Source organism: Lissotriton vulgaris, chromosome 10, assembly GCF_964263255.1.
Source record: "Lissotriton vulgaris chromosome 10, aLisVul1.2, whole genome shotgun sequence".
Taxonomy (NCBI): domain Eukaryota; kingdom Metazoa; phylum Chordata; class Amphibia; order Caudata; family Salamandridae; genus Lissotriton; species Lissotriton vulgaris.
Window position 1 is genome coordinate 650,784,211 of NC_141698.1, and position 12,439 is coordinate 650,796,649.

The window sequence follows — 12,439 nt, forward strand, 5'->3', positions numbered from 1 at the left end:
GTCACACCAATTCAGCAGCTAACACAGTTGAGGAGTCAGATTGGTACACTCGCCTACTGACTGACCAAGTCTTTTCACAGTAAGCATGAAAGTTTCGTGTTTTTGCTGTCAGAACATGTCAAATGTATGTTCTGCCCACAAAAGCTGCTTCTTCCTGACTTAGGGCTTGGTAGGCTTAGCATGGAAGTTACATACTCGTCTCGGGGGGAGACAGTTTACTTTGCCATGGCTTTTAGATGGCAAAGTTAGGCTAGCAGTTCGAAACTGCCCTGTAGTCTGCAGTGGTGGACTGGGAGACTCGTTTGACTCCGGCACAACCAGTGCTGCAATCCCCGGGGGTACCATATACTAGGGACTTACAGGCCTATGCCAATTGAATATAGCCAATGTAACATTCATGTTATGGGGCCAGGGCACTGTCACTGAGGTCTTATTAGCAGATCTCAGTGCACTCTGAATCGATAACTCAGCAGCACATCATCAGTCAAAAATACTGGGACTGACTATACAAATAGAGGCATTTCCTAACACCGAAGGTGAGTAATTTGTTCATTATTCACAACCCCTGAGTTAAAATTCAGAGCAGTGGTATGGTGTTCATACTTACTCAGAGGAAAGAAAACTTTTCTGCTTATTTTCAGAATTAAAAAAATATATATGACAAAGGGATGGCATTTAATACAGCTAATATAATGTCATAGAAAGTTGCATAAATACTGGCAAACAATACCATGTTGCTGTTAAGATGAGTTGCACTATTGATGGTTTTAATATTTTCCCCATTATTTTCTATAGCTTACAGATGAAGATGAAGAAACTAAATTGTATCGTTTGAAAATAGAGGAACAGAAGCGCTTAAGGGAAGAAATCTTAAAACAAAAAGAACTTCGTAGACAGCAGCAGGCTGGTGCTAGAAAGAAGGAACTGCTTCAAAGACTTGCACAGCAATATTCTCCTTCCCCTCAATTGTTAAGCCAGCAGGAGACACAGGCACCACACATACCTGCGAACTGTAATTCAGCAGTACCCCAAACCACTGCACCGGTCAGACAAAATGTCAAAAACAGACTTCTCGTTCAGAAGCAAGAGACATTGGGTACAAATGTACAGCAGAAAACCACATATTTTCAGCAAGGAGCTGGGACTAATATACAATTCCAAGGACAACAAATTAAAGCAGTGAAGCAGATAAGAACAAATAGATTACCACCTCAGAATCCAGTGCAGCCGGTCCAGAAAGTGCAACAAATACAGCCCACTCTACCTGTAGCAGTGACAACTCCTGCACAGACTGCAAAAGTTGCTTTGGTTCAAGGACGGTCCCAAGATCTAAAGGCTGGGGTAAAGAGGACTGTAATGCAGAGAGCAAACAGCGGTAGTGGAGATGGGCCACACATAGGTGCGAAAGTTAGGGTGATCAAACTGTCCGGAGCGGTAAGTTTAAAGAATTCCTTTATTTGATAATGTTTTGTTTTGGCTTAATATGTTTAAGTGAAAAATGTATTCTATTCTTGGTATAAATGATTGAGAAATAAATTCTATTCGAAGTTTTTGGTGCTAAAATATTTCAGCCAAAGAAATAAACATTTTGTAGAATTCTGACAATATTTTGGATGACCCACTATCCTCTGGAAATTGAATATTAACCGACGTTATTTTGCTGACCACTCGCCTTTTTCTTTTTTTCCCTTTTTTTTAAAATACAGATTCAGTGTTGCATACTTTTGAACCATGGAGTTTTAATTTGTGCTTGTATTATTCGACCACCTAGTGATGGACTCTGTATTGGTCCTTTCTGTTTTTGAAAAAAAAACTGTGCTTGTCTCAAATAAGAACGTATGCTCTTGGCAAGTGGTTATTCCCATTTATTGTGGTTACAAGGTGACTTACTATCTCAACAGCAAGCACTGAACTTGTCAGAGTGGTTCCTGAGCACTTTGGCAGTAGATGTCTGTGGTTGTCTAGAAGTAATTTACATATCCTTAAGGCCGTGAAGAATCATTCAAGACTATTTACTATTAAAGCTAGTGACTCTGATGTGTTGATGCCTCAGCTTGGCAAAGGAGAATACTCCCTGTTTTCTTTTTTATATTTTGTTCTTTTGCTCCCACCTGGCCAAATTGTGGATCGATGGATCCTTGAATGACTTAACTATTGAACATTTTAGTTTTAGTGGAATTCTGAGAAACCATGCTTTTCTTCATAAACTGCTAATAAATATAATTTTGAACAACATGTATTTTAATGTCACCCTGTTACAAAACACCCTTTAGTATTAGATTTGTATATTTGTCAAAAAAGTATTTAGCATCCACGAAATGCCACTGCAAGCAAAGGAGCATACATGGAGAACAAGTCAAGACAGCGCTGATGGACATCTTCAAATCAGCCCAAAGATGCAACTATCCGCAGATATGGAACACCAAGTGAATCGTGACTTCATTGTCTGCAATCCCCACTGTTGAAACTGCTGATAGCATGAAGACCATCTACTTAGGGGCCAAGTGATTTCTACTAATTTGGGAAGCACTAACACCCATCCTCAACATCTCACTAGACTTCATCACATTCCCGGACACCTGGAAACCATGCTGCCGCCATGCCCCTGCTCAAGAATTTATCGGCTGAACAAACCACGCTTTACAACTGCAAACCCACATTCCTCTTACCATACCTACAAAGGTCTTAGAGAAACTAAAAGCCAACATCTCAGCCAACATCCTTAGCAACCAGCAGCTCCTCGACTCCACACAGCCTGGATTGAGGCCCAATCATAGTACAGGAACAGCACTCCTCGCCGCAAAAGATTTGCCTCTTGCACTTGGCCCGGGTCTCTCTCCCCCTTCTGCCTCCTACCCTATAGTGGATATTATGCCCATACTCAAGTGCCTTTCTACCCCCTGGAATGATCCTGAAGCCTGCTGCATACCCTCTGATTTTCCCGAGGTAGCGCCTACGAAGCCTCTGCCATCATGGCTGCTGACTCTGCGGAAATGCCTCGCTGCTGGGGGACTGTGAGCTAGCGGCTCTCCCTCCATCGACCGCCTCCCTCCTCCAGGATTCGACCTCCTGTTTCACTCGCTGCAGACACCAGGAATGATCCAGGTGGACTGCTTCACACCCTCAGTTTCCCGAGGGTGCGTCTACGGAGCTTCTGCCAGCATGGCCGCTGGCTCGGTGGAGATGCCTCGCTTGGATGTGAATGTCAGCCAGCTAGCGGCTCTCCCCACTCCTACCGCCTCTCCTCCGTGATCTTTGGAACCGAGGTGAGGAGTAGCCGTGTGCCGGGGCTGCGACTGGTGCTGGAGAACGACTCTCGCCTTCTGAGTCCGACAGAGCACTGAGCGGGGCCTGGCCGCGACCCGGGTCAGTTGTCACTATCCCGTCAACTGACAGCCGGGTGCTGGAGATGGCATGGAGGCGTGAGCAGAACTGCACTACTCCAAGAGGCTTGAGGCTGGGGTGAGCATTGTGTGAGCTCACCGATTTACCCCCCCCCCCCCCCTTGTAGAGACGCTGGGACATCCGGAGCTGCAACCGGAAAAATAGACCGGCTCCCACCTCCCTACGCCGCTGCTCCCGCCTCCCTACACCACTGAAGCACTGCACAGGGCCCGGCTGCGGCCGAGGCTGAATTTTGGCATCCCGCCCCCACAGTCTTCCAAGGGCAGATGGCCTGAGCCTGACTGGTGCGGGGACCGTCGCCGGTTACTGTGCTGCACCCACTATATAAGTTTGTGCAAATACTGGAAACAAGCGCTTAGGAGGTGAGCAGACAGCCATTTAGAGGGTCTGGGAGTGGAACGCCATTTCTGCCACAAGCCTGCGCCATAGCGCGAACTAGATTTACTTTAAGATGGCTGCCATGCTTCACTCCCCTTTCTATCCTTCCACTCTTGCCAGCTTCACCAGCCCGTCTCTGGACTCTAGACTTTTGGGCCCTTCCTGATCCTCATTTTTATCTGGCGAAGTCCGAAATGTGTGACCAGTTCCCGGTGGAGCTGCTCCAACAGCTATAGAGGAGACAGGCTCTGGCTCACTGCTGTGGCCGTCGGCTTCCCAGCCGGACCTCGGACTTAGGTCTCGTTCCTTCTGTAGTAGGGGATCTCTGTGTATAGTCATAATCTAATAAATAGCCCCGGCCATGAGCGTGGACCCCAGAGCAATCAAAAATAATCTCTTAAACTGTCTAACAATGCAGTCCTACACAGACGCTTAAGAGAGAATTTAAAGACCTATAATGCAGCCTATATCCACAGGCTACACTGTCCAGTACTTCAACTAGACATTCCACCAAAACCACACACAGCACAGCCTGCCAAGTTTTCTCCATAGAGAAAAACTTCCCCTTTAAACAGCAAAGCCTCTGGAATGATAGAGGAAGGGAAGGAGAGACAAGCCCCATAGGCTGCCATTATGTGGCTCAAAAAGGGATATTGTGCCTTTAAGGAAACTTTTCAGAACTTTTTCAGTATCCCAGAACGCCCAGTCCCATTTACTTTCAGTTCTTTTTTACAGCTCCTGCTAGCAGGACTCTGGAGCATTAGCTCTTCAATTTGAGATTTTTTAAATTCAATTTTTGTGTATTTCTGGATTTTTGGCAGCTTCACTCGACGTCTTTGGCCTTTATCTACATTCTGCTGTGTTTTTGTTGGCAGAATTTCTGCAGTCCTCTTGTCTTTATACTATTTATACTATTTCTTTCTGACAAGTGCTTGCCTGCAGTTGAATTAAAGACCAAAGCTGAAGCTCACAGGGTTTGTATTCTGTGCTTGCCTGTGTCTTTTGACACCTGTCTTCTCTGTACCTTCTTTTCCAGGAGGCTTCGGCTCCCAGGTTTGGAGCAGGAGAGTTTGAAGGCATCTTCAGCCTCTGGGTAAGGAGAGGGTAGGTCCTCTACAGAGTCCCAGAGTCCCATGCTGTGACCTCTGGGTTTCTCCCCAGTAGGAGCGCGTCTGAACTATGGCGCAGTTCCGGTCACCGTCGAGGACGGCGACGTCGAGAGCAGGTATATTCTCCGTCAACCCAGGATTGAGTGCCTCGACGTCATGGAGTGCCTCGACGTCATGGAATGCCTCGACGTCATGGAGTGCCTCGACGTCATGGAGTGCCTCAACGTCATGGAGTGCCTCGACGTCATGGAGTGCCTCGACGTCACGTCAGGGAAGTCATGCCGGACGTCAAAAGGGCAGTCAGGCTGGACGTCAAAAGGGCAGTCAGGCTGGACGTCAAAGGGGCAGTCCTGCTCATTTTGGGGCTTTGGTCGCTTGGGCTCCGCTGTCTTCCGTTAGGTCCAGACGTCACTGTCATGGATGGTTAGGCGTCTCGGTACAGTGCTGCTTGATGTCGAAGTGAGAGGGTTTGACACCGTAGGGCAGTCAATCTAAGTGATGGTGATGTCGTAGTGAGGTCGACGTCATGGGTTACTGCCGCGGAATCATTGCAGGCGCATGGCGCCTGGGACTTGTTCCAGGCCTCGCTCCGTGGTGAGCCTCTCATCGTAGGAGGGGACTTTGTGTTCCCCGCAACGTCCACTCTCGACGCCGAGCAGTTGATCGGCGTCGAGGAACCCTTCTGATGGGGAGTCTGTGGCTACTTACCACTTGTAAGCGAGGGACGTTGGTCCTTATGCTTAGTTTTGAGTTTTCGCATACCTACTCATCGTCTAGGTCGCTTCCTGCTCTGCCACCACTGGTGTGACCACCGGGGTTGTTTCGGAATTCTCTCTGGTCCCTCTCCCACCCACCACCTCAGGGGCCTTTGGCCCTCAGTCTGCGAACCTCCGTGCCTTGATGCCAGGGATGCATATTCCATGAGTACGGGGAGGTGCTGTCCTACTCTTACAAATTTACCTCCTAGCAGGTTTTTCACTGGTGGGCGGTACTTTACTGTCTACTACCACCTGCCAAGAAGTTCTGGCTTCGAAGGTACTCCTGACTTGGTCACAGGGGTGATGGCATGCAGACAGCATAATGTGGCACGCTGTTGCTGGGCCATTGTGGTAAGATCCCTGTGTGGGGGTGTTTCTTCACCGATAATTCTCTCGCCTCGGTGCCCACTCTGATCAGCGATCACACTCGGCAACTCTGGGCATTAGCTTGCCTCATCTTCACTAACGGCCCCACCAGACTGCCGGGGATGCCTGGTCTCACCCTGGAGATACCCATTAAGGGACCATCTCTCAGGGAAGTCAGGAAGGGTTTCGCAGCGGTCTAAGCGCCTTGGGACCCTCCGGGTAAGTAGTGCGCTATATAAATGCCTATACATACATACATACATACATTTGTGGTTCCCCTGCCGAGAGACAGGAGGGAAGCCTTACAAGAGATTGTCTAAAGGGCCTGATAGTTTCAGATCTAATCATTGGTGTTGGAGCAGAGTTTTTCTCTCCTGGCGACCCCCAGGTATTGCCTTGGGTTTGTCCTACGTTGCCATACTTTTATTCGTCTGACATCTCTGCAGCCTGCGGCACAGCAGTATGCTTCTGCTCTCCCGTTCTTTGGGCAAACCTTGGGCTGCCATGAGGGTAGTTAGTGGTCCGCATGAAGTCTGAATCGGAGACTTTTGAAGGCTGTAGGTTTGGGGAAGCGTGGAGAATGGCGTAAGGCCTTCTGCCCTTTCCAGCAGCGTTTTTCTCCCCGGATTTGTCTGTGGTCCCGGGCCGCCATTTAATAATTCACAAGTATATTGTGCGCATATGCAGGAGAGCTTGATGCTCCTCGGTGAACAAAGGCCGGACAGGTCTAAGACAGTCTTCGTTTGTCAGCCTTCCTCCAGCAATTCCACCGGTTCGGTCGCAGGTCCAGCTGCTCGAGTTCCGAGCGGAGGCCTTTACCCTGTTATGAAGAAGGGAGATAATATGTCCCTCGGTCTCTGAGAGGGTCTGTACTCCCAGTGCTTTCGAGTGCGACAGAAGGACCAGAACGAGTTCAGGCCCATTCTGGTTTTGCGTTAAGCAAACTGATGGTTGCTGTCTTTGCGCCGGATTTATCCTAAGCTGCAAAAAGGAGACTGGCTGTGCTCTATGCAACTGCAGGATGCATCCCTCCAGGTGCCCATTGCACCGAAACATCGGAAGTTCCTGCGCTTCCTCATCGGCACCAATCACTATCAGTACACCGTACTACCGTTTGGACTGAAGTCTGCACCCAGGACTTTTTCAAAATGCATAGCTGTGGTAGCAGCACACCTGATAAAAGAAAAAGGTGTTTGTCTACCCGTACCTGGACGATTGGTTGATCAAAGCCTCGACCTTCCAGGAAGCGCAATTGCACTTGTACAGGACGACCGTCCTGCTGAACCGTCTGGGGTTGCACATAAATCTGTCCAAGTCTGTCCCGATTCAAGTACAGTGCCTGCAGTACTTGGGAGCCTCCATCAATACGTTGTCGGCAAGCGTGTCTCCCTCGGAGGAGAGACGCTTATCCATCCTTCTGAAGGCTCAGGCACTCATAGCTGCTCCATCTACAACAGTGAGGACGGTGTCTTCTCTACTGGGATCACTAGCCTCTTGGATCATCCTCACTCCGCACGCGCGCCTACACATGAGGCCGCTACAGGAATGTTTGGAGGACCAGTGGGGCCAGAGGAAAGGGTGTTAGGACGACCTGATTCAGTTGTCTCTTCACGCCCAACAGTCCCTGAGATGGTGGTGCTCGGCAGAGAATATCCTCAGAGGGATTCCTTTCCACAAGGATATCCCGACTCGGACTATCGTGACAGATGCGTCTCTCCTGGGCTGGAGAGCGCATTCAGACCATCTACAGATCCAGGGAACGTGGTCTCTGGCGGAGTCCACATATCACATCAATTTCCTGGAACTCTGAGCTGTTCACTTGGCACTGAAGGCCTTTCTTCCGTCCTTCCAGCCCAGCTCCTTGCTTGTTCAGACTGACAATACGACCACAATCTATTACCTCGACAAGCAGGGGGGCTAGAGATCGCGCACACTGTCGCAGGAGGCGCAGGCGATCTGGCACTGGCTGCTAGCCAGAGGATTGACAATAATGGCGACTCATCTGCCCGGTGTACAGAATGTTCAGGCGGACGCCCTCAGCAGGCTGCTGGAAGAAAACCACGAGTGGGTCATAAACGACAACGTGCTCGAAGACATCTTTGCCGTGTGGGGCACTCCAGACGTGGATCTCTTCCCCACCTCCGAAAACAGCAAATGCTGCGACTTCGCCTCAAGGTATTACCAACCGGGGACGCTGGGGAACGCGTTATGGATCAACTGGTCGAACAGCTTCCTGTACGCTTTTCCACCCATTCCCCTGATTCCGGCGGTGCTCCTCCAGCTGGCCCAGTCTCGGGCGCGGATGATCCTCATTGCTCCGGAATGGCCCAGGCAGTGGTGGTTCACGGACCTGCTCCACCGGTCTCTTCAGCCTCACCTACGACTGCCGTGTCGGCCAGACCTTCTCACGAAGTTCGGGGGGCAGATGGTGCACCCCAATCTCTCGTCTTTGAGTTTGGCGGCATGGCTCCTGAGATAGTGCAATATGACCATTTGAATCTCCCTGCAGATTGTATGGACATACTGAAGGAAGCCAAGAGACCTTCCACTAGGACTTCTTATGCGTACAAGTGGAAGAGATTTTGCATCTGGTGCAAGTCCAAGAACTATGATCCAACAACATGTAAGGAAGATGTCATCCTTCCGTACCTTTTACATTTGGCGCAGTCTGGCCTTAATTTTCATTCTATTAAGGTTCATCTCACTGCGCTGACTGCCTACAGGAAATGCCCTTCACAGATCTCCTTTTTCCAGATCCCTGTGATCAAGGATTTTTTGAAAGGCTTGTAGGAAGTGTTTCCTCCTGTCCGGCTTCCTTCGCCTTCATGAGAATTGAATGTGGTGCTGTCCAGATTGATGAAAGAACCTTTTGAACCTATTCATAAGGCTTCGTTGCAGCACCTGGACTGGAAGGCGGCGTTGCTCGTGGCCATTACATCGGCCCGCAGGGTGAGTGAAATTCAGGCGTTGTGTTGCCAAGAACTTTATACTCTATTTCATGCTGCTAAGGTTGTTATGCGTAAATTTCTTCCTAAGGGTATTTCTGATTACCATGTTAACCAGACCATAACTTTACCTACGTTTTTTCAGAATCCTTCCTCCCCAGCAGAAAGGTCTCTTCATTCCCTGGATGTCAGGAGGGTGTTGAAATTTTATCTGGATAAAACCAAGGATATTCTTAGGTCAGACCAATTGTTTATCAACTATGGTTTAGTCAGGACAGGTCTTGCTATTTCGAAACAGTCTATTTCGAGGTGGATTGTGTCCTGTATACAGTTGTGTTATCCAAAGGGGTACACCTAAGGCTCATTCCACCAGGGGCAAAGCTGCCACAACTGCTTGGCTACGTATTGTTCCCATTGCAGAAATCTGCAGGGCGGCCACTTGGAAGTCGGTCCATACCTTTGCTAAGCATTACTGTCTGGACACTGATTCCAGGGCAGACGCTCAGTTTGGGCATGCTCTGCTGCGAAATCTGTTCGCACTGTAGTGGTGTGGTACTCATTTTTCTCTCCACCGCCGCTTTGGTGTGGGGATTGGCTTGCCATTCTATTCACTAGATTATGACTATACACAGAGATTCCCTACTACAGAAGGAGTAGTTTCTGTCCTGTAACTCCAGTTCTGTAGTAGGGGTATCTCTGTTCTAGTCATAAGCGCCGGCCCTCCTTCCCAGTGGAGAAAGATATTCATATAAGGAATGCTACAGGTCTGGCGTGTTACGCCTTCAAAAAGAACTGAAAGTAAATGCGACCTGCTGGGCATTCTGGGATACTGAGAAAGTTCTGGAATGTTTCCTTAAAGGCTCTGTACCCCTTTTTGAGCCACATATTGGCAGGCCGTGGGGCTTGTCTGTCCTTCCCTTCCTCTCTATCATTCCAGAGGCTTTGCTGTTTAAAGGGGACGTTTTTCTCTATGGAGAAAACTTGGCAGACTGTGCAGTGTGTGGTTTTGGTGGAATGTCTAGTTGAAGTACTGGACAGTGTAGCCTGTGGATATAGGCTGCATTATATGTCTTTAAATTCTCTCTTAAGTGTCTGTGCAGGACTGTATTGTTAGACAGTTTAAGAGATTACTTTTGATTGCTCCGGGGTCCACGCTCATGGGCGGGACTATTCACTAGATTATGACTATAACAGAGATACCCCTACTACAAAACTGGAGTTACAGGACAGAAACTACTCCTTCCTCTACTGCTGACTCCCTCCCATGGACTCCCTGCTCTCGCTGGCCTTTTTCTTTTTTAGGTCTCGGCTGGCGTGGGATGCGCACATTCGCAGTGTCGCTGGCGAGATTTAATGATTTAGAGGGCTTTCAGTAGCAGGCTTTAAACCCCGCCCCTCTTTCCCATTGGCCGGCATCACCGTTTATGCTAGACATTGGGAAAGAGCTTTTCCTGATATAGACTTTTCTCTCTTTCAGACGCCCACTTTCACGTGCTCTGTTCGTCCCAAAAGCTTTCTTATCTTTATGGGGCCATGTGTTTCAAACACATGGCCCCCTAAAGACAAGAAATATTTTTGCGACGAATGGAAATGAAAGCGGATCGTGCTTGTTAAATTATTCTCCCAGTACTTCTTTTAACAAATGCATTTTCTATGCACTTCTTTGCTTCAAGAGCATCACTTGTTAGATCATCTCTTAACTATCACTTCAACTCTGTGGCTTGTTAAATAATTATAATGAATTTTCTCATTGCATAGGACAATTACCAGTAATTAAATATGTTTCTTGCAGAGTTTATTTTGACGTGGTTTTCCTGCTGTTCTTGCATTTCCTTCAGAAACTGGGAGAACAGAAATGCATCTTGAGGGACCGCATTCTCTTACTGGCGATATATTATTTACCTGTAGAGGACAGCATTGTTCTTTTCATATGCATTTCAATCAATTTTCTTTTTTTTACGAGTGATCCAATTAATTGTGATATGTGCTGAATCAAATACTTCACATATCGTAATTAGTAGCTTGCCAGCAAACACCACACAGTCACAGTTCTCTCCCTATAAATTGTGGCAAGTCAAACCTGACAGAATTCTTCAGGTGAAAAATGCCCAATTACTGGGAAATACGCATCTTAAATCAGCATAGTTCTTGAGTTGCTTCGTCGATCATCTGGGGAAAATACAGTCCATCCGTGATAACAGCTACTTTTGCCTGTAAAACTTTTTATCTGTTGATCGCAAAGTGTGGCGACAGCTGTGCTGGCAAGTCTGACCGAAATTCAGAAATTGCCTCTGTTTAAACATACCCAAGAACTTCCTATAACTATTGTCACTTTTCTTCTCACATTTCCATTGGTAAAAATACTGCCACCACATATCTATCCCAGTTTGATTTTGTACCCAGATTGTACTTGAAACAAACTCTTACACTGGGTCTCAGGCAGTCATTTCGAATTTGATTGCAGTAATACTGTGATTTGATATTGTCTTTACGACAACTGGTAATTATGATATTGCTGCAAATTTAGCATTCAGTGGGAACTAACAAGCAGAAACAGTGTGGAAATATATATATATCTCCACAAAAGATGCCCCTGCATAAAGATGCACTCCTCCAGCTGGCAAGTACAGCTTTAATTATCCAAGGAACAGGCTTACAGCTCCGCTTTCTTTATCCATTCGCCTGACGCGTTTCAGTGGATTCACGCACTTTCCTCAGGGGCGCTTTTTGGGAGCACATCAATTTTCAGGCTGCTACAGTTCCCCTGCGTGCTGCTTTCATTTTATGGGCCTTCGGTGTGTCATTCTTTTCAAACCGTTACAGTGCACGCTGGGACTTTTAGTAAATATTCATGCCTAATTAAAATAGATATATATGTATCCATCCATCCATCCTGCGTCGAGTTGCCGAAAATTTCTGCTTAAAGAAATACTGCTTTTTGAAGCATATTCGTGTCCGTGGTGGCTTTCTCCATTTGGATTCCTGTGAATTGTATCAGCGGTGTTTCGAATATATATATATATATATATATATATTACCTACTGGCGGTCGCCAGTAGGTATATATAGTTAGGATTTTTTCTCTATGGGATTTTTGAAAATTCTATGTCTAATAACTTTGGCGTTTGTGGACGGAATCGGCTGAAATTTTCAGGAAAATGGAACATTTTGTTTCTGAGCAGCCCCTGACAATTTGGCGGGGTTTCATCTAGGGGGGGCCGAGAAAAAAGGGGGGTCCCAAAACGCGTTTTTCCCATGTTAATTTCCATAGGGCGGTTGGCCTCACTTTTAGCTCGAACGGCTGAATGGATTTGCACGAAACTTGGCAAAATTGTAGGGACTGTTAGCCCGATGTGCCTTTGCTAGGTCTCAATATATGTGCTCCAGTGGATTTTGAGTAATTTAGGTTCAAAAAAAGATATATATCTGGGCGGAGCCTAACCACACATCTGATCTGATTGGCTGTCAGCACTTCATCC

At 47.4% G+C, this 12,439-nt stretch overlaps 1 protein-coding gene across 1 annotated transcript in view; it reads left to right on the top strand.

Annotated features, from left to right (window-relative positions):
- RBM33 (RNA binding motif protein 33) overlaps nt 1-12,439 on the top strand; it is a 551,296-nt gene that overhangs the window by 305,831 nt on the left and 233,026 nt on the right. Inside the window, exon 10 of the mRNA XM_086939808.1 lies at nt 796-1,434. Coding sequence (XP_086795934.1) covers nt 796-1,434 — 639 coding nt within the window. The remainder of the gene's footprint in view (nt 1-795; nt 1,435-12,439) is intronic.